A 23328-nucleotide genomic window follows, 5' to 3' on the forward strand; every position below is an offset into this window, starting at 1 on the left:
TTAAGCTAAAACAACGGAAATAGTATAGCAAGAAATGTTAGGAAATACAAAACACTTATTTATGTTGTTAATTTATTAAAATTAACGCGATTTTTGTCTGTAAAAATTGATGATAATTATTAGGAAATACAAAACACTTATTTATGTTGTTAATTTATTAAAATTAACGCGATTTTTGTCTGTAAAAATTGATGATAATTATTAGGAAATACAAAACACTTATTTATGTTGTTAATTTATTAAAATTAACGCGATTTTTGTCTGTAAAAATTGATGATAATTATTAGGAAATACAAAACACTTATTTATGTTGTTAATTTATTAAAATTAACGCGATTTTTGTCTGTAAAAATTGATGATAATTATTAGGAAATACAAAACACTTATTTATGTTGTTAATTTATTAAAATTAACGCGATTTTTGTCTGAAAAAATTGATGATAATTATTAACATAAAAATTAAGACAAGAAATTTATAAAATTTCTTATTGGTTCACAAGAACAGATGTACTTGAAGTCAAAATTATGATACTGCATAGTAATTATAATATCAACTACAGTATATCTAGCTACATGCATGGATGTCTTATCTATATAATACTCGTATATGCTTACTGTGTAGAAGAAACTCACTCCCTATAAAGTTTGGCTCAAACAATAAACAGAGCCATTGTTCCGGTTTATAAAAAGAAAGTTTTGTTATCATTTTTTTTTTGTTTTGATATATGTTTTCTTCAAAATAAATAATTTTTTTTTATGCTACTTATATAAAATTGTTAACAAAATTTAACACAAAAAAAAGTAGAGGAAGGTTCTTACTTTTCAATGCCCTTCCTTATTCTTGTGTTATATATCTCAAGCAAAGTTTTAGAATAAAGACAGTAAAACATTTTGGTGTTCCTCTTTAAGTTTTTAAAGTTATTTTTATTTATGTTATTTTTTGTGTATACGAATTTTACGAAATACAAGCAAAAAAGTTTTTCAAAAAATTAAGAAAGAAATGAGAGAAAACTGAGATATAATTACCTTAATGGCATTTTTAATGTCTTTCGTTGGACAATAACTTCAATGCTGAATGAATTTTTCAGCAGCATGAAGAATGAGGATATGAGAATATGAATTTAAGAAGTATGAAAATGGCATCAAGTGTTCGAGGAGAAATGAAATAGAACTTTTGCAGATTTAACCTTTTTGACGTGCCTAATGGCTTTAATGCACTTTACTTTACAGCTTCAATTTATAAAAAAAAAAGAAAAAATTTTTTTCCGTCCTTACAGTGTGAAAAACTTTGTAATGTCTTTAAAGGATTAGCTAAGAAAAAGTTTACATTGCCTTTGTTGAACTTTAGATATATTTTTTGATGGAAAATCCTTCATTAAGCACATAAAATTATTAAACAAATTTATTTAAGTGTAATTACTGTTTTTTATTAGTTTATATTGAATTATGTTATTATTATTTATATACAAGTATTACATAAATCTTGAACAGTAAATGGAATATTCGTATCTATTTCCAATATACTATATAATTATTATCCTGTTAGACATAATGATCATATTACTTATTATGTTGATAATGCATAATAAATTCATTTATAACTACAATATATTACTTAAACTTTTAACTACCATTTGACTAAAAATATATGGAGTTAATTAGATAATTGAAATCTAATTAATTTTAATGTCCAAAACGTGATACCTTTTTAGTCTTCGCATTTCATTCACTTCATTTCATTTTGTTGAGTAAAGTAAGTAGAAGTGGGTTAACACATTTACATTAATTAATGGTATTTTGTGCAATATCCCTTAACATTTTCAAGCAATAATTAAAATATTAATATTATTCGATATCAATATCTATAGAATTACTTAGGTTTTGGTATCCTTTTGTAAATAAGTATTATGTTTTTAACAATAAACTGAAATTAAAGCCCAAGTAACCAGTTCAATTTTTTTGGTTTTGGTATTAAGTTGACCCTTCTAATATACGAAATACATACGAGGGTATTTCAGTATATTACTTCTTTTGGTAAATAGTTGAATTTTACTGTAGATATTGCATGCCACCTTTTCTGAATTTTCTTTGGTAATTTAAAATTTCAGTTTGTAAATCAATTCCTAATTTCTGATTTTGCTCATTAGGGAATGTCTAAATATCGGTTATCGTTGAGCTCAGAAAAGTAATATAAGTATAATTATATGATCCGTTTTAACCATATCAAAAGTGCACAATATATAAAGAATTGGTCCTATTACACTGCTTTGAGGACTTTGAGCTTGCACTAACTTTTGTTATCCTAAACCGTTCATTATTATTATTTTTAGCATGGAAGTGCTTATTTCCGGGGTAGAAGGTAAAAAATTTTTGATTTTGAATCCCAAGTGCCATACTTTGTTAAAGACTTGTTTAATATTTAGCAACACAGCTTTAATTTGTATCAAATATTTTTGCTGGTGTAGATATTTATTTGGATTCTTCTCATTCAAGAACAAAACATTGCGAAATTACTAATCGAGACTGATGACTCTATTAAGTTATGACAGTCCTAATAGAATTCCCATTATTTTGATTAATTTTTGATATTTAAAACAAATAGACAACAAATAGATAACAAATACACGTTTCGGTTTGAAGCGGATTGTGCAAAACATACGTAGTAGTATAGTGCAAAAGATATATAATACATTATGTAATTTTTTACTTTCATTTTCACAAATTTTAATTTCTTCTGTTTTCTGAATCATTTGACATACGCCTGCAGAACTTAATCCATCCTTTAATGATATTTGGTTATTACGTTTTATTTTACTAAAATTTTTAAACATAATTTTTCAACATAAACCTTTTTAATTATTATCCTTAAATATTTTAAGAAAATTTTGCATTTTTATCCTCTTTCTACTTTATTTACTTAATTTCCATTTAGTCTTCTTTAGAGTTTCGTATATTCTCTTCTGAAACCAAGTAAACACTGCTTTAATTATTAATAAATTTTTACGCAGACTTCTTTCACATTTTTTTTTTACACCAATCGATTCCTGCCTTAATTATTAATATATATTATCATGTCATGTAATTGTTGTTCTATATAAACATATTATTTCTTAAAGATTTCCTTTGCTTTAAATTAATTTAATTTATTTTCCATTTTTTTTATCCATCAAGTGCATTCAGGTAATACTAAATGATGACATTCCCAATGAAATGATCAACGTCACTATTTAAAATGTTCTTATGCTTTTGAGTCTTCCATTATATTCGACATTCTCGTTAAGTTGATTTAATCATATGACGAATTTAAATTGCACTGTCACATTCATATTTAAACAGTTTTTTCAACCAGAAAGTTATCTCACCCTTAAAACAAATATAAATATAAATACTCAACTCATTTCTCAATAAATACATATATATTAATATATTTACTTATATTTTTTTGTAAGAATAAAGCAAGTTTAAGAAAAGCTTAATATAAAGATTTTGCAGATTAAATCTATGCCGTATGTTGCTGCTAAAAGCGAAGAGTTTTCATTACTCTCACGCGGGGAACACAGTGCGTATGAGTAATGCCAAAATATAAGTAACTTTACTTGGCTAATATTATAATGCTTCTTTAAATATTAGTCAAATGTGTATATAAAAATGTATTACTTTAAGAGGTTTTTGAAGAGTAGTCAATTTCCACAGCAATTTTACCCATCCTAAGTGGTCTTTTTGGAAATTTAAAAATTTAAATTATTTATTAATAAATATCCCCTATTTTTAATAAAAAATAGTTGTAAATAAGAAATTAGTTTGTTCGCTATTAATTGACTTAAATAATAAATTTAATATAATACTTTAAAGTAAAGTTATATATATGACTGTTTTTAAACTAAAGATGCATTATATTTTACTTGATGATGCCGGTAGACATGTTCTGCAGGAGATACCACATCTTTTACATTCTTGAACTATTCTAAACAAAATGCAGAGAGAATATAAACTTCCTTTTCGTGAAAGTTTATGTTAATTGGCTCAATCTGAATACTACTTCATCATTTAGAAGTCGTCTAGAAGTGAAAGGTTAATATGATGGTCTAGTAAAATTAAAACAAAAGGTGTAAAAAATTTTAACTAGAGACTGAAAATTACTGTGTGAAAACTTCCTTATATATTATTTGAAATACAATAGTTTTTCATTGCGATTTCTAAACCATATTTTAATTAATTTAAGTTTTCTACCTGGAAGAAGAAAAACCACTAATTAAAATTGGAATAGAGACATACTAAAAATAACTCTAGGAAAACAAGAAATTAATTTTACAATGTAATCTGTCAAAATAAATGGCATTTCATTCGTAAAAACTTACTTAGTCACTTTTTTCAGGAGTACCAAAATGCCAGAAATGAATTGTTTTGCTTGTGCAGTTTCGCTTTTACATAAATTATTTTATTATTACCGCTGTTGTTGTTGTTGTTTTGTGTGTGTGTGTTTTTTTTTCTTTTTGTCAAAACTACGATAAAAACTTAAGTGCACCTTAAGTGCCATGATTTACAGTGTTAGCGTAAGCACGTTGCTATGATGCTATGCCCGCCCGCCAACTCAAAGGATAAACATTTAGGCCACCAGCACAAAACAGTGTTACAAATAAAAGCAGCGAGAGCAACATTAACAGAGACGACAGCAACTGTAGCATTGGCATCAGCTTTAGCTCTAGCATAAGCATAAGCATCGACATCGGCATCCGTAACGACAGTAGCAGAGGTAGCAGTAAACAGTGCAGCCTAACAGCTTAAACGATATGTTAAACAAGCAGTAAAACATATGTTGACACATGTCAACTTGAACAACGTCTGCCAGCACAACTACAACTAAAACAACACTAACCCTGTACAGTAACAGCAGCGAAAGCAGATCGCAAACAAATAAAAAAATATAGAAAAGAATGGTAAACAAATTGTAAATGTGAAAGTGTGAGTTATGCGTGCTTTGAAAAGTACAGTCAAGTAGTTGGCGCTGCGCCTTCGGGAGTGTTGTGTGTGAATAAACGTTTATTTGTTTATTTCTTGTTTGTATTTATTTTTTTTTTTGTTTTTTGTTCTCATGCTACAGATGTGCAAAACAAAAAAATTTCCTTTGTGAGTAAATACGCTCTCATACGCGCACATTTGTTTAATTACTTAGAATACAAACAGTAACACTCACACACAAAAACACAACATATCAACATATCAACATATGAACACATGCACATAGTGCCGTCATGGACCAAATATCAAAAAACAAAAAAATAACAAACAGCTTAAACTACAATAAAAATAAAAACAATAAGAAATCCTATGAAAAATGTGTTCTAGAATTTTATACAATAAAAAGTATACATACACATACATACATAGTTCAAAAGATTCAAGTATACGGGTTGGCTGAGAGATCCGGTACAGATGCAGCTGGTCTAGAAAGATAGAAAAAAAAATTAATTAAGAATTAATTTGATTTGATTGCAAATGTATAAAGCACAGCATTAAATAGCATAAAAAATTTATAAAACAAAAATCAACTGAAATACATTTATGGTATTCATAAAGACTTTAAAAAGGAATACCAGAACAGTGCCAATAAGAAAACATAACACTTATTAATTTAACAAGACACTGCAACATAAAAATAAAGTAATCCTTCGATAATAGATAAAGTTTCACATGGTTTTCATAAAATTATTTATGATGCTTTATTTATTATTGCAATTCAACAAATACCATACTTTGTATAATATTTTGAAAATGAGCTTTGTTATAAGTAAAAATAAAATTTTATCTAAAACCGGCGACATTCAAAACACTTCGCCTTACTTACTTACTTATTTGACCATAACAACCCGTTACCCGTTTTCGGACTGACGGGTAATCTTTGAATCTCCCTTTTTTATTATTCCTTATTATTATTTATTTTCTGATTTTTTGAAAAAGTAAGCATGTGATGCCAAGAGGTGACAGTTATACAGCGTGAGATCTGGCAAATACGGGATGTGTCTTATTAAAGTGATTTCAATGTATTCTGCACTTGTTTTGCTGGGTGAGACCGTAAATTTTAGTATAACAAAATCATTTCTCCATGTCTTTTGGCTCATTCCGGTTATCTTTCAATCAATGCATGATTTTAATTATTTATCTGTAGGCGATAATATTGTACATAATGGTTTCGTCGAGTTTCAAGTATTTATAATACACAATATCCTTCTAGTTCCACTAGAGCCGATTCGGTCTTGATGTTGAAGGACCAGTTTTGCCAGATGAAAGCTACAGTTTCTTTCACATCGAGTTTTCGAAATCAATCAATTTTTTGTCATCCATCACAATTTATACAAAAATGATTTTCTTTTGTGGCATTAAAGGAGTATCTCACAAGTGACTTTGCGTTTGACGCTCATTTAAAGCGTGGGGAACCCATTTATCCAGTTTATTAATTTTCCCCATTACTGAAAATCATAAACGTCTGCTGATTATTTCTTGTGACACATTTAATGCTTCTGCCAATTTCTATTTAGTTTGAGTGGGTTGATTATCCAGTGGTCTATCTTAGTGGTCTACCAGAGCGCTGACTGTCTTTTACAAAGAAATCACCACTTTTAAGTTATCGAAATCATGTCTGACATGTTTGCAGCGGTGGAGCACCATCATCATATGTTTCTACCTGCAAACGATGACTTTCAATTGCCTTTTTATCTTCATTAAATTAAAAAAGCCAATGCGTAATCGACATGATCACTGAACGATGAAACAAAGACACTAGTTTCTGGTGGACTCAACTTGTTCATTTTTGTAATTTAATATCAAACCAATAAAACGACATATGTGTGAAATTAGTTAAACTGGTAAAAACTTATGCAAATACATAGTACAGTCCCAAACATGACATGTTTTTCCCAATGACGGTTTTTTAAGTTTGTGCGCAATTGAGTCCAATTGTTTTTCATATAGCAATCAACAACTTCTGCAATCATCTTTCAATAAATTTTGGTGTTTATGTTTTCGAACAGATTTACAGGTCAGTTACAGAAGATGCTGAGTGGAGAAACTATGGCGGTTCATAGTTTTGTATTGTACGATGTGGTTTGATGTGAGATCCATCAATTTGTCATATTCATTGCATAGCGGAATTGTCGATTTTTATATCCTATTGCGTATATCATATTTCATAATTATAAAATTTTATATATTCTTAACATGTTAGTAGCTCAGAGTTGTTAAATCCTAAAATGAATACTGATTTGTTTTACATTCTTACTAGAAGGAAGTTGGTGAACATAAAATCTATTCCTTTTTATTGCCAAAAATCAGTAAAGATAAAAATGCTCATTTATGCTTCATTTTATGTAATTACCTGATCTCTTCCCTTTTGCCCTTTTACCTTCCGCTGTCTATTAATTTATATTATATATAAAATTTTGTCCCGTATGCATTTCGCAGTAAAAGACAAATTACAAAGTAAATACTGTAAAACTGCAAACATATATTTCGTATTAAAATAATGGCAAAAATATTTGCCAACGCATATGTATGACTTTTCTTATTGCCCAGGACTTTCTACCTTTACGGGCTTACGATTATAACCTCATACATTTGTGGGTGTGTGTATTATGTAGACACACGTCTCCTACATTGAATAATAAATTTGGTTCATTTGTTTTTGTTTTTCATCAATTTTTCTTCTTTTATTTTTTTACCTTTTTTTACTGCTTTTACACACACGAATGAGCAACTCTGGTATCCAAACAAAACATAAAATCCATTTTGAATTTGTGGAGACGCCATTTTTATTATCATTTATTTCGACTGAAGCAACCGAAAACAACATCACGGAGCAACCTTTTAATAAGGTTGCAGACATAACAACAACAGTAACCGACAATTCAGATTTTACGAGGATACTAAAGTGTATTCGAATAAAAAAAAGTACAGAGTAGGAGAGAATACCTCGTTAAATGAAGAAATAAAAACATGCAGATAAGATCAACACAATGAAATCAAAGCTATCCCGTTTCTTCTGCTCATTAAAAAATATATTGTTTTAGGTTTCCGCCTTTTCGAAATCATTTTATGACTTCATTCACTCAACTCGAAACTCTTTCTTTAATTTGTAAGAAGCCAAAATTGTGCAATACCTACGCCTTACACAGTTTCCTATTATTACCGAATTAATGGGTTAAATTTATTAGAAACATTTTATGGTGTTCCGCTCTAATTACTTTTTTGTTCCTTCTAATTTTACTAATTATTTTCAAAAATTAATTAGTTATTTTCATTTTTCAAATTATTTCCAAGAAATAATTAGTTATTTAAATTTTACTAATTAATTTAGTTTTAATAAATGATTAATTAATTTTTTTTATTCGCTCTATATTTAAATAGAAAAATTAAAAATGTTGGACATAACAAGAGATAAACCAGTAAAAGTATCTGTGAAAGTAGCAGTTCCTGTGCGAGATCATCCAAAGGTAAGGAAAATATAATAACAATTTGTACCTTCGTAATGCATCACCCTATTCTAAATACCTGCTTTCAGTTCAATTTTGTTGGAAAATTATTGGGACCGAAGGGCAACTCTATGAAACGATTGCAAGAAGACACTATGTGTAAAATGGCAGTGCTCGGACGTGGTTCGATGAGAGATCGTAAAAAGGAGGAAGAATTACGTGCTAGTGGTGATAGTCGGTATGCTCATCTATTTGAAGATTTACATGTTGAAATTTCTACATTCGCTGCACCGGCTGAAGCACATGCACGTATAGCTTATGCATTGGCGGAAGTGAGACGATTTTTGGTACCGGTAAGAAAAATTTGATTACATATATGTTATTTATTTTTATAAAATTCAATTAATTATAGGTAGGAGATATTAGATATCTGGTCAATGTTCTACTAAAATAAAGATTTTGATAATTATAGCATATTAGTTTCAAAATAATTGTAAACGTTTATGTATATAATAGATCTCTTGCGACACCAGATGGAGTAAAACCACTACGTAGATTTGTAGTTGATTTCAAGTAGGTTATTAACACTTTTTGTGGATATAAAGAAAGCTGTGCTATTCTGAAGACGTCTAGCAGCTACAATATGGGTAACTTCAAAGCTTTTCAAACGTGTTTGTGATAATGCAGAACATAAGCATAATACAGTTGACAAGTCTACTTATTGCTTATCTTCTTGTATTTCATGCATACACCGCCATTGAGAATTCCTATCTTGTATTCATATCTCGGTAACAGACTCTAATCCAACAACGTTTTCCGAGGCCGTCTTGTAGCTTCTCAAATTGTAAAGCTCCCAAGTATTTAATGGTGTTCTTGGCAACGCAAGATATAAAGATAAGAAAGTTTGATTAATACACACCTCTCTATACTTCGTACTTAAACCGCTATTGAGAATTCTTATCTTTTATGCGTGTGGGCTAGCTGACTGTAAACTGTGAACAAAATTCTGATGGTTTTAGCTGATAAATATATTGTCGTTTCTTTCCTAGACAAAATATGATACGGAGTAATTACTTTTATCGCTATGGCTATACAATGCCTATCTTGGGCATTGTCAGCGAAAACTTTCTCTTCGAAAATACAATAGTCATCTTGATTGATGAAAAATAGACAACTTGATTGGGTGTTTGATACTTAGATCAGCATAATATATTTCAGCTCCTGCTGTATTTATCAGTTTTAAGATGTTTTGGTGGATATTATGAGTTTTATAGCCACGTTTCATAGGCCCCTCCTCTTCTTCGTCAGTTTTTAGACTTTAGATCGATATTGTGAATCTGATGTTCAGTTTTCATACGCTAGTATGAAATATCCCATTCGATTTTAGTCTGGTATAGAGCCATATACATATTTTATGGCTATACTTCTATTGAACTATGTTCAAATGTTAAAGATTAAATTCATCTATCGCCATCTTCCACGAAATTCACTGCACGAGTCTCACCAACAAGTTTAATTCATTAAGTAATATTTTTTGATCAGCCGTTGGGGTTGTCTTTAGCGCTCCAATTATGTACAGCGAGATAATTAACTATGTAATTGTGGGACCAAATAGATTCAAATTTCAACTAATATTATTTTGTTAGTATAATAACTAGTTAAACACTATAAATCTATTCTAATGTCAGTGCGTGTCTTTTAATGATAGTAGTCTCATTTGTAAAGGTCAGAATTTACTTAAAGTGATCTTAAATAGTGTTTATGAGTTACTGAAAATTAGCTAACATTTTACCATGAAGAGATCTTAACTTCCTCTATAGAACTCTACTCTATTTGTAGAAAAACTGACTAATATTGAATCAGTGCTGGAAAACATCAAAAGGTTCATTTGGATCAATAACAATGCTGACAAATTTTCTCAGTTCAAATACATATATCTGTAACTACAGCAGATTAATTAAAAGTTTTAATTTAAACTGTGTTAACTGCTGTTAGCTATCTTTCACAGAATAGATCAACATTACTGCTGCATATAGATTATGTGAAATGAAAAGTGACACGTTTATTCTGTCATCCCTTTTATATGATTCTATTTATTTCGTAGAACAGGAAATCATTTCCTGAATTTAAGTTACAATAAGAAATATGCTATATATTCGTATATATTTCATTTTAATATATTTAATATTTATACGTTTCAGCAGAATAAATTCTATACAATATTTATATAATTGTTTCATCTATAGGATTATCACGATGATATACGACAGGAGCAAATGTGGGAAATGCAAGCCCTCACATCAACACCCACATTAAGTCATTCCAGTGATCAGCCGAGTCCTAATCGAGGAGCTGTCACCGATATGGATACTTCTAATGATGATAAATCTGAAACTGACACAAGCATTATGGAATTCAATCCAGCTGAAAAACTTGAAAGCCATCATATAAATAGCAACAACGATCATCAGAAGCACCAACATTTACACCATCTCCTACAACAACAGGCACATTGCGTTACAACCAATACAAATTCCGTATTAACAACTCCAAATGCGGATAATATGACTGTACAAGCAAATGCAACTTCAAGTAAGTTTAACGCAACAATTATATATATTTCCAAAAAAAAAAAAAAATTAACAAAATTAATTAAATAAATATTTACATTTTTAGTACATCCCACTGCTATGGCGGTTGCTCTTCAACACCAACTTACAGCCGCTGGCATTGGCAGCATTCTAAAACCCGCTACCGGTGTCACTGCTGTAACCGGATTAACACCAACGCAACCAAATGCTGGCATTGCAATACCAACAGAAGCTGATACAACTGCATCGACTTTAGCACTTTTAGATCCTCCTGGCACACTTCTACATCCAGCGTTACGCGGTGTTAAAGCAATTAATATTGGTTTGTTGCTTATTAATATTAATCTATTGATAAATATTTTAATCTATTTAAATTAATGTCATAATATCTTTCAGCTGGTGGTTTAGGACGAAAGAGACCACTCTTAGGTGTACCAAGATCTGGTATGAATCCCACAAAACGCACTGTGATGACACTATTAGCACGCGCCAAAAATTCACAAGCTTTGCACACCGTTCGAAATCCAGTTACTGCAGCAGCTACATTCGCTGAGTGAGTCTAAATTCTTTACTAAATCTTAATTTTACTTTTTATTTATTTATATATTTTTTTTAATTATACTTGAATCATATTAAAAGACATTTCCCATCTAATTCAATACACCTTACAGCACTCATCTACTTGAATTTAAATGAACCTAAATATTTATGACTTTTTTATATAAATTTCTTTATTAATTTCTTTCACATATAATTATACTTTTTTTTTTAATTATATCTGAACCTTATTAAAAAACATTATAGTTCTCATCTACTTTAATTTAAATTAATCGTAGTTATTTATGGTTTTTTTTTTGAGAGCTTAATTCAAAGTAATAAATTAATATATTCAAAATATGTTAATTTGTTTGTAAGTTCTAGCATTATACGGAATGATAATGGTTCACCAATAATTTTTTTTTATTTATGTTTTAATTATGGCATCTTCACTAATGAAATAAGTTATTTATAAGAAATATTTTAGTGGGAATGCGACTAAAGTTCTGGATTATATGGAAACTAAATTAAGCAATATTTATAACAATATTATTTTAATATAATTATTATTACAATAATTATTATATTATTATCAGTACTTATAAAGCAGTATTTGCCTTCAAATCTCTTGTACTGTAATATGATATGACTTCGATCTTAAATATTATTCGAATATTTTGAAAATGTTCAAGTGAGGAGGATGAAAAAATAAAACGAAAATAAATAGAAATATTAAGCATATAAGCTAATCGATTAATTCGCATATCTAACGAGTAGTTCAAATGTTTTTGAGACTAAAAGTATTCAATCTAAATACTTGCATTCGTATAAACTCGAGGTGCTCGAACATCATAATGTCCGAATACTGATTAAACACCAATTAAATCATTTGATTATATATGAATATAAAATCTAAAATGACATTTTAGTAGCCAAATACAACTTCTCTAATCTTGACTTCTCTAATTCTCTAATCTAGCTATCCCATAGCGGACCCCGATAATACTATTAAAAATTATGTTAGATTAAATGGAAAATAGTAAGTTAAATATTAAATATAATATATTCATATAATAAATATTTTATTATAATAATAAAATTAACAACCTAAGACCAGTAATGTTTATTAGTAATAATAAATAAAATAATAATTTTTATTTGAATTAATAAATAAAAATGAATAATATTTAATAAAATAAATATTTATTTAATAAAATATTTTAGTATATATAATTTATGCAATTGTTGTGCAGTTTTAAGAAACATTCAAAAACCCAATAAATGCACTAAAGTTGCATTTTATTACTTTTTTACTTGGTACTCTTGGTACTCTCTTGATACGCTAGCATTTGTTAATTTAAAATAAAAATATGTTGAGTTAAGTTGACAATTGACTGCTTGCGTGAGTATAACGCAGGGGTTTACTTCATAATTGATATGAAGTAATTGATATTAAGTAGGGCAATTTATATGCCCTATGTTACAATTTCTAATATCTGACTTAATTAATTTAGTCTTTTTATATACATTGTCTTCTTTTTATTTTTTTTATTAATTATTTTAAAGTTTTTTAATTAGCACGTTGAGTTTTTTTATCATATTTTTCTTCAGTATCTCTCATAAACTTTCTGTCTTTATAATTTAAATCATTTTTATTTTATCATTCACATGATATTTTAAAATTAAAGATATAGTGTAAATTATGTTAAAATATATACTTAATAAATAAAAGTTTACACTAACATAAATTTTAAAAAATAGTCCATTGCAGATGTTGGCCTCTCCTTTCATTCTTTCCCACCAGCCAGTTGAGCAATCTATGATAACAATATCCAAGGAAAGTCTCGCACAGGGTGTCTAAACGGATTTGAATCTAATACTACGAAATTATAAATAAAACAACTACGATCCTAGTTGACCCCGCCTCCTTTTTAATTAAAAGTAATTATACTCGTTATTGAACTCGCCCCAACGTAAATTATTTATATTTTAGGATTACTTATTTATAATTAACAACAAATTATTTATAAACAGTTATGTTTTAAATGAAACAAAACATAAAAAATAAAAAAACAAAAATATATATATACATATATATAACATATATAAATAAAAAATAAATAAATACGAAAACAATTCTTTAGGGACTAAACTGTAAACTTAAGTGTACACGACAGCAAAAAACTTTAAAAGACACAATATATATTTTTATTTACAAAATTTAAATACAAAAATGCCTATTAAAACTTGAGAATATTATTAAATTATGAGAAAGTATTTAAAATAAAGGAAATGCTATACTTGTTACAAGAAGAGAATCTCTAAATATGGTTTTTATTCGTAAATTTAATATATATACACATTTATTACGGAGGAGAACCCATATAAGTAAATGAAATGCAATTCAAAATAATTGGTGTGAACCGAAAACGAAATTACTTTAAAATTACTTTAAAAATTACAAATTTTAAAACAAAGTACTAAATAATTATTAAATATTATATATTAAATGAAATAAACACTAAATAATAAATTTTTGACACTTTTAAAACTAAACATTTAAATTAAATTTTTTAAAGAAAAATTATTAAAATAAAATTATTGTTGCTATTGATGTAAATTACTATATATATAAATATATACATACATATGTATGTATATAAACTGGTATATGTAACATTTGAACTTTACAGCTGATTTTAGTGTGATACGAAACTTCCTTTATATTCTCTTGCTAATTCCAACTATCTTTGCTTTCACTCCATTTTAATCAAAAAAATTCTATATAGATTATTCCCGAATAGTTATTTATTTTTTCTAAGACATGAATTTTAATATTTTCTATTCTTTAGGTTTGTTATGGCACTTTTGGAATATTTTTTTCTATTGGTTTCGTTTAATATAATTAAGAAAGTAGGCGTATATTCACTCTGTTTTGCAAAGTCATTGCAAGTTGCAACATATGCAAGAATGCTATACGAATATTGCAAGAGTGCGAGAACACCAAAGCGAACGCTTGCGAAGGAACGAAGGCACCTTAAAATCAAAATAAAACAGCTGTTTTTGCTGCATACCACATCCACAGATGTCAAAACAGCTGGTTTTTTTTGTTTTGTTGCAAGCATGTGTACATGGGTTGAGGTATAGCAAGTTTGCAAACAATTGGAAGAAACTTTGTGCGTATATTTTGCTATTGTCCATTACAAGCTCTAGGTATACCTCTGACTATCTATTAAATAGCACTACTAAGAAAGATAAAAATAGATATCGATGTAAATATATTCAACAAAAATTTTTTTTTTTGCAATACCATCGAGTGTGATCCTTAAACTCATACACAACCTGCTTCCATTCCGTTCGAACTATTGAGAAATCTGGCATCCTCATTCACACATGTATTGTCTTTTCTAATTTACATCAATAAAAGGAGAATTTCAATTATTAAATCATTTTAAAAAATTAATCTTTAAAGATGTTTATCCATAATTTCCTAAGCAATTCCAAAACATGTGCTCTGCTTTTTTATGTTCAGAGAATCAGTTTACTCATAAGTAAGAATATACTTAAATGAAAAATAATTATTTAATCTTAAACTAATTTGATATAATACTTTTAAGTATTTTTTTCTAAACAACCATTTTTCTCAAGCTATAAGCGTAGGCATCTTACCCATATGAGATTTTTAGATTTGTATTGTTTAAAAAACACTTAAAGGTCCATCCAAACCTACGAAAGCTACTGCTCAATGTAGAATAAATGAACATATATAGGGGTCAGGACTGAGTGCTACTGAAATGGGTCGTTAGCGAAACCAATTATAGGTACATTTTAAAAGAGCCACAATGGCTTAGTTCTACAGATTCCAAACATATACATAGTGCATTCATTCATGGTGTATTAGATGTTGGGGTCTTGTCAGTTCTTAGCGCTAGATGTTATTATTTCGATTTTATATCGCGTATTCCTTTTAGGAAAATGTTTGATTCTTTTGTGAATCTGCGTAGCGCGTTGATCCTTAATTTGGTTGGGTATATTTTTTATAACATCTATATAAAAAAAATAAAACAAATTATTTATGCATTGCTACAACATAGCATTAATTAATAAAAGGTTGAAATTATTGTATTGTCCTTTTGTGAAAATGTTTTATGCATATTCGATATACGTGTTTCTATGAATCCTTAAAAGTGTTGAATGTATCACCAATATATATTTTTCCAATCCATATTAACATGGATTATTTCTTTCCTGGTCTTCTTGTTGTCCCCTATATTTTTTTTTACCTCTTTCAATAAAAGCAGTTTGCAGTCTGTGGCAATAACATTATCAAAGCGTTTTTGTTCTGTGATCTGAAAGCGACAACATATATGTATTCTCATCAAGGTAACTTTAATCTTCTCGATACTAAATCATCTGGAAAATACAAAAGAGAAAGCAATGTCTTAATAAAGGTTTCAAAAATTGTATGTGGTACGTAAAAAAAAGGTATTAGAAATATTTAATTATTAAGTATCTTAAAAGTACGAGTATAATATATTGAAATTAAAATATAATACTTTTTCTATGTATAGGTTTCAAGAAATCTATACAAAATGCTTCAACTCTATCTTCCTCTTGAGAAGTTAACTTCTCGTTCATTAACACGTTTCTTAATTTCCAATGATAGAATTAATAATAAAAAATTGAAATAATTAAAAAGTTAATAAACAAAACAATTTCCTTTCCATTACGTTTTAGTTCCAATCTGTCTTCTAGAATTTCTGCAACTGTTCCTTCTCGTAGTATTACGAATGTATCACTCGATTTTGGCTCTAATACACAAGGTCTTTTAAGCAGATACAATATGTTAAATTTTGAAGGCTGTGCATGTCAACTAAAAGTAGCAAAGTATGATATTAATCAAAATTAATTAAAAATTAATTCTTTTTATTTTGCTCTTAAATATCTTATTTTATTTTATTTTTGAAAAACCAAAAAAAAAAATTAATTATGGTATATTATTTTTTTGCGTATAAAATTTTCAAGTTTTCACTTTGCACTTGGCTGACATGTATACGCGCATATAAATATAAAATATATATAATATATATATAAATATACATAATGTTATAAACAAATGAAATTCATATGAAAACTAAATAAATGAACTATTATAAAAAATTATTTATTATGAATGTTTAGACGAAACTGTTGAATCGCTATATATCTCAATGTATTTATATATTTAAATTAATACCTAAATGTGAATAATAAAAAATTAATATAAACAAAAAATAGTTGATTACATTAAAAAAATAAAATATTAAACAACAATTTTAAAATGTAGTAATTAAAATAAATATAAATTTATGCAATAATTTAAATAAAAGTAAATTTATTGCTTTAAAGCAAAAATATTTTAAAAAATATATATTGCAGAACTCACCAATGAAACAAAAATGCTTTAATATTTTGAAATTTAATAATCAAAAATTTATTTTAATTTAATATTTATCATTTTTAAATTAAATAAATATTTTATTAAATAAGTGATTGATAAGTTTAAATAATATTAAATAAATAGCTTAATTAATGTTAGAAACTGAGTAATTGATGTCATAAACAATGTATATCGTTGGAATATTAATTCATTATAAATTAAATAAATAAATTATAAATATTAAAATTACATTTAAAATCAACAAATAGAAAAAAACGCCAAACACTTGCAAAATATTTCCATATAAATTTATTGAGGATTTTTTGATTAATTTACTGCAGTTAAATTGATACGAATCACGACTAAAAGAATATATATCACCACATCATTTTATTAAAAAATTCAATTAAACAAATAAATATTTAAAAAATGAAAAATAAATTTGAAGATATTTTTATTTTTATTATTTTTTCATGCTAAATTTACTACCAAAAAAGAAGAGAAGAAGTAAGGTGTCAATTACTTATTATCAAGTAATCTTTGTTGGGTCACTTACTAAATCAGTTGACCAAATCGGGTACGCAACCCTTTTATGGAACTTGTATGGAACAAAAACTACATACCATAAATAAAGGGTATTAGAAAGAAAACGAGCAAATCTTTAAGTGAAATAAATGCTTCAATGCGTGATTTCAAATAATTAGATATCTTTAGTTAATCCTTATTAATCTTTATTATTATGTTGAGGCTAGTTGAGTCAGTGCACTTGAGCACTTTTACTCTCTATTAACTGCGAGGTTTCGTCATAACCCCTCTCTATGCCTTAACTGGAATATTGTTTATCACTTCATCAGACTAAGCAATAATTGCCCTAAGATCTGCATATCTCCCCGAGGAGCATGTAATCATTCTGAGATTCGATAACGTAATGTTGGTAATCCCAGTGTTTATTTTTATCTTTTTAAACATGTTACTGATAGTAATAATAACAATAATCGTAATAGTTTTTTATTAATTTCAATGTTTTTAAATTCATAACCAGTCTAGGAGAAAGACGTCTGTGTCTTTGGCAATAATGGATTAAAATTAAAAAATTAAGGTTTTAAAGGAGTTATAATGAATTTTTATTTTAAGTGGTAAGAATTTCGTGTTTTTTAGTAAACTTTCTACAAATAAATACATTGATACACATTATTTTCTTAGACATTCCTTCCCAAATTCACTGCCTTTTCTCTTAAGGTGGAATTTTTTCAAAATTAACCTGTAGAAAAATGAAGTCTTGTAAGAAACATATAAACAATTTCTCTTCTTTTTGACAGGATAGAATTTAACCATTTATATGTAAGAAGTATACTGAGGATCCAGAGACCCAGATGTCTAGGATTTTGTAAATTTTTGTAGATTTGAGCTCACTAAATTAACCTAATATCATGGAATATTTTTATTTAATATTATTTATTTATACTCAATAATGTTGAATTGAAGAAAAATATTGAAATTATTTTTATGATGGATGTTGTTTACACTAAATATCGATGGACAAATAGTGTGATTCAAATCTTTTTATGATATCTCAATAATCCGCTATACTGAAGTGTTGAATAAAAAATAGCAGCTAATAAATTTTCTAAATACAGTGATAATTGGATTATAAACGATTATTGCGACCAGAAGATTTTTCGCATTATTCATTTTCTCCAGTACAATCGAAAAAGTATATCAAATTATATCAAAATCAAGTATCTACGAACTAGTAACTCTAAAAAATAAAACTAACTAAATACAAAAACAAAACAAGTTTTTCTAGTTGATCATTTATAAAAGACAAGACTTACACATTATATTCTATACGTAAACCTTATTCTAATTATATATAATAATAATTCTAAAAAAAGAAATGTCTGCCTTTTTCGTCCCGGTGAATAGAAATAATCACGATTATTTAAGTTAAAAATAAAAACGATTTCACTATAGTATTACCTATTGACTAAATAATAATTTAAATAATTTACTATATATATAATTATATATATATATATTTATGTATATAATTATATATATAGTAGTATTCTTTTTTATTAAATTTAGGTTATATTTACATTTAACATTAAATTTAACATTTTCAATAATTTATAATATATAAAACATAAATATTATAAATAATTATAAGAAAACTAATAAGAAAAACCTAACTTCATTTACATAATATCTAATTTTAACCTTATACGATTATGGCATTTGCCGTCAATCGGGGAATTATATATATATATTTATATATATATATTTATATATATATATTTATATATATATATTTATATATATATATTTATATATATATATTTATATATATATATTTATATATATATAAATCAAACTTTATTATTCTAATTTTTATAATAAAATTTTTCTTAGTTCTTAGTTCTGAGTTCTTAGAACTTCTTTTTAAAATGCATTAAGCATATGTTTTCTTATTTTTTAGCGTAAACATTTAATACAGAGGATAATTTTTTTTTCAATTTAAGTCCTGTTAGCGTGCACTTTGGCTGTTGTTAATATTTTGGTTTTTAATTTTTAATCAGTTTCTACTATGAACACTCATTTTGGCTGTTGTTTACTTTAATATTGGAAGTATATATATATATTTTTTTTTAAACATTTTTTGTGGAAATTTTATTTATTTAAAACAAAATAAAATAAAATAAGATAATAATATAATAAAATAAAATAAAAAAATTTTAAAACAAAGTGTTTTATTCTTGTATTCTATGTAATATACACATTTAATTAACGTTTTGGCCGTTGATTTTTTAAACTGTATTTCATTAAAACACTAAATACGTGAAAGTATGCTGACTGTGTAATAAGGATATTCTTAATGTTTGATTTAATTATTTTAGGCACTGATGTTAAATTGTTAAATTTTTTTAATTTTAAAACTGTTTCTAAAAATAGTTTCTGTAATTACTTTTTGTGAAATTATTGTTGTTTTCGTTTTACATTTTATTGGTATTAGCTGGTACTTTGACTGTTGGTGCTACATACAAAACTATAACTATCCAATTTTTTATACTTTCATTATTATGTAGACGACTGTTTTGTTTTTCATTAACTTTGTAAATGATTTTGCATTTTCAAAGACGATATCTCGAGAACCAACCTATATCGACATATGCTATAATGCAGAAAGTTACTCAGAACAAATGCCTTTATTTACTTATATCGCGTTTAACTACAGGTGAAAGAGATCATATATTTTTATGTTAATACTCTCGAGTCTACTTTTACATTATTACAATAAATATATAGAAATTACAAAAAAAAAAACAAATAATAATAGCTAGCTACAAACAGATTAAAGAAAGTCAGATAGTGATTGAATACATACAATTAACTAATATTACATTATGCTGATGATTGGTGCAATTATTATATTGATTGTAAAATGTTCTAATGGAAATAATTTAGTTGAGTTCATTATTTGTCTATAAATTATTACTTTAAGAATAGTATTTATTTTTTAATGGCACTAAATGATACAGTCAAAGATTTTTAAAAAACATATGGAGAGTGATAATTTATTTTAAAAAACAAGTCTATTTTAATAATTAATCTCAACATCAATAATTACATGCACATCACCAGTCCATTTCATATTCACGATTTCTGCGTGCTTTAAGAACATTTAAGACTTAATCTCATTTTTTACTAGCATCGAGCGTTTTATGAATTTCGCTGAATGCTTGACCCAAGCAATCTACAAAATGTTTACCATTCCTTTGATTTTTATAGGAAGAAACTATAGCACCGCATTCTGCATTTTGTATCGAATAGCTGTAAAATTATTTTCATATAAAAATTGTTAACTTGAAATATTTTTTACTTTTTTCTGTAATATGAAAAACTTACCCAACACCTAATCCATCCTGCACAACTGGTCCAAAAGAACCTGCTAATAATGCATCGGAAGACAATGTGGATGTGCTTATAATGTTATAATTAATTTTTCTATATGCCTCGGTATTGTACAATTCAGGTAAAGTTTTATTCTGTTTAACTGCCTCATGCTTTAAAGCAAATAAATGTCTATCGAATCCTTGACCCATTGCAGCTTCTTTTGTTAAATTTCCATGCAGCGTAGAACACTTATCGATCATAGCTCGTAATTCATTAGAGTCGGGTCTACTGTTAGTTGGTTTTAAAATTGCTTCGCAAAAGTTTTTAGTTGGAATTGTACATGGGCGCATAGTTTCCGTACGACCGTGGCGAAATGCAGCTGTACTACAAGATTCATATGTACCGACATAGGAATTGAATGCCAACTTGTAGGCTAGCTGAAATGACAACTGCATAATAGAATCTGGGCTTACTCCATATTTTTTGCAAGATAATTTATTTATATGAGAATAACGTAGCATATCCATATTAAGAGTTTCCATAACATCAGAATTTTTTGATGAAGCCAGTGCCACATCAGCACGCAACTTATCATCTATATCAAAATTTAAGGAACGCACACTGTGATCATTATTCAAACTTTCTGGAATGGTGGCACTGCTAACAAACGGCCGCTGTAATGTTTCTTTGTAAATTTCATTGAAATAACGTAGAACTGCTACTCCATCGCCCCAAGAGTGTTCAAAATTGACTGCTGCAGTGCCATCAGCACCCACAAGTAATGAGACAGATTTATCAAACCAGCTAAAAGAGAACAATTAAATTTAATAAATATAAAATGGTTTAAATTTTGAATTTATTTATCGACCTGTTTTTTTAATAAAGGTTTTTATATATTTCTTATTCGACTATAGGTCACTTTTTGGTAAAATGTAAATTCAACGTTTGTTTAATATTTTTTAATATATTCTATATTTCGATTCACCTTGATAGCCATCATTGGGATCAGGATCTAACATTGCACTTTGCAATATAGACAATAGAACGAAAAGAATTTAGAAATTAATATTAATTTATGTCAGATCCTGATTCTGTTGGTGACTGTCAAGGAGAGTCGAAATAGAGAATATAAAGTGATCTATAGCCGGATAAAAAATATATAAAAACCATTAATAAAAAATATTTTCAAATATATATGTTACCGATTTTTTCCTTCGCCAGCTAGAAAATTTTTAATTAATGGTATTTGATTATCATCATTATAAATTGGATCTTCTTCACTATCCAAACACAAACAAAATAATGCCTTATCCACTTCATTTTCTATCAACTTTCCATTTTTTTCTGATATATTTTTTACTAAATGTTGTCGTGTGCGGGCCCAATCATTGCGTGAACCGGTAGTTAAAACACCCAAAGGCACTTCAGCCGCATTACGTTTATTATCTAGACTCAGTACTGCTTGAAGCCGCGCTAATATTACGCTAGGTTGCTCTATTTGTCCATTTTGATTTAATACATCTACTGCATATAGATTACCTCTTCTCATAACAATGATATGCTTAGAGTCAATATTTTGCACTAAAAGATCTTTATCCATTTGAGGTATACGTGATGTACCAAATAAACGATTGTATTGACTCATATCTAGTGGAAAGGCTTTGAAGACGTAAGCAACATATGTTGCAAAAGCCGTAGGAGCAATACGCATCCATTGTCTAAATTGTGGAGTGTCACTCTTCTTAGCATTCAAATGAAATATTTCAGGTTCTAAAAGATCTACTTTTAATGAGTTCCAAAATCTTAATGAACTCACAACCAAATTCGTAGCACGGACTAGCTGTGATCGATATTCTGGCCGTGTATCATGTTTCATAATTAACAGAGGATTATAATTTAGTGGAAGTGGCGCACGGTCACTGAGGTACATATCGAACCTTTGGATGGAAGTTATAGAGATATTAGTAAGTAGAGATTTATATATTACTTGTACTCACCAAGGCTCGGATATATAACTTGTGTGTTTGTTGTTTAAATCGTTTTGTTTTAGCTTTGCATGCAAATCCATACCTTCTCCCTGATGAAACTCCTTAATCACTTTTTGAGTCGCAGCAAATTCGTCAGCATTGAGTATAGGTTGCACAGCAGACAAGAATCTTTCACAGGTTTTGTCTAGTGTAGGTATAGGTAGACGTGGCAAGGAGCGCTGAAAATACATTGTCGGCAGTTTGGAACGTTGCATGTATTGATAATCTGTTCCTTGTGGTGTTGAAGTTACGGATCTAACAGCTTGAGTGCATAATTTTTTCGGACTTTGCAGTAAAATTCCACGCATTTTTAATTATTTTTTAATATATGTTAGACAATAGTGAATAACGCAAAATTCGTTGTACAAAGCAAAATTTCACTAAGTGTGTTGATT

General features: G+C 27.7%; 2 protein-coding genes across 4 annotated transcripts in view; one reads left to right on the top strand and one right to left on the bottom strand.

The window, feature by feature from the left end:
- Window positions 1-13608, top strand: part of LOC119684790 (branchpoint-bridging protein-like) — an 89189-nt gene extending 75581 nt beyond the window's left edge. The window contains exons 5-11 of one of the 2 annotated variants that reach the window (XM_038098913.1): window positions 8401-8486; window positions 8555-8818; window positions 10712-11057; window positions 11142-11378; window positions 11453-11609; window positions 12573-12632; window positions 13355-13608. In XM_038098913.1, the coding sequence (XP_037954841.1) occupies window positions 8401-8486; window positions 8555-8818; window positions 10712-11057; window positions 11142-11378; window positions 11453-11609; window positions 12573-12632; window positions 13355-13454 (1250 nt within the window). In that variant the 3' untranslated portion in view covers window positions 13455-13608. The remainder of the gene's footprint in view (window positions 1-8400; window positions 8487-8554; window positions 8819-10711; window positions 11058-11141; window positions 11379-11452; window positions 11610-12572; window positions 12633-13354) is intronic. The other variant, XM_038098914.1, reaches the window with a different exon arrangement.
- Window positions 13609-15734: 2126 nt separating this feature from the next.
- On the bottom strand, window positions 15735-23318 carry LOC119683838 (carnitine O-palmitoyltransferase 2, mitochondrial-like). Of its 2 annotated transcripts, XR_005252697.1 has the most exons (5): window positions 22904-23318; window positions 22109-22843; window positions 20919-21710; window positions 20641-20843; window positions 15735-16006 (listed from the first exon to the last, which is right to left on the bottom strand). XR_005252697.1 is itself a non-coding variant. In XM_038097702.1 (4 exons), the coding sequence occupies exons 1-4, from the start codon at window positions 23239-23241 to the stop codon at window positions 20708-20710; spliced, it is 2001 nt and encodes a 666-aa protein (XP_037953630.1). In that variant the 5' UTR covers window positions 23242-23318; the 3' UTR covers window positions 20553-20707. The 2 variants fall into 2 exon arrangements, 1 of the variants encoding a protein (XP_037953630.1); XM_038097702.1 differs by lacking the exon at window positions 15735-16006 and having other exon boundaries at window positions 20553-20843.
- Window positions 23319-23328: the final 10 nt, after the last annotated feature.

Source organism: Teleopsis dalmanni, chromosome 2 (assembly GCF_002237135.1).
Source record: "Teleopsis dalmanni isolate 2A chromosome 2, ASM223713v2, whole genome shotgun sequence".
Classification (NCBI taxonomy): Eukaryota; Metazoa; Arthropoda; class Insecta; order Diptera; family Diopsidae; genus Teleopsis; species Teleopsis dalmanni.

Bases quoted from the DNA above. Each gene is read 5' to 3' on its own strand.
- LOC119683838 (XM_038097702.1), bottom strand. From the start codon at position 23,241: ATGCGTGGAATTTTACTGCAAAGTCCGAAAAAATTATGCACTCAAGCT. The intron at 22,844-22,903 runs GTGAGTACAAGT...TTCCATCCAAAG, and splicing joins AGTTATATATCCGAGCCTTG to GTTCGATATGTACCTCAGTG. The intron at 20,844-20,918 runs GTAAGTTTTTCA...ATAATTTTACAG, and splicing joins CAGGATGGATTAGGTGTTGG to CTATTCGATACAAAATGCAG.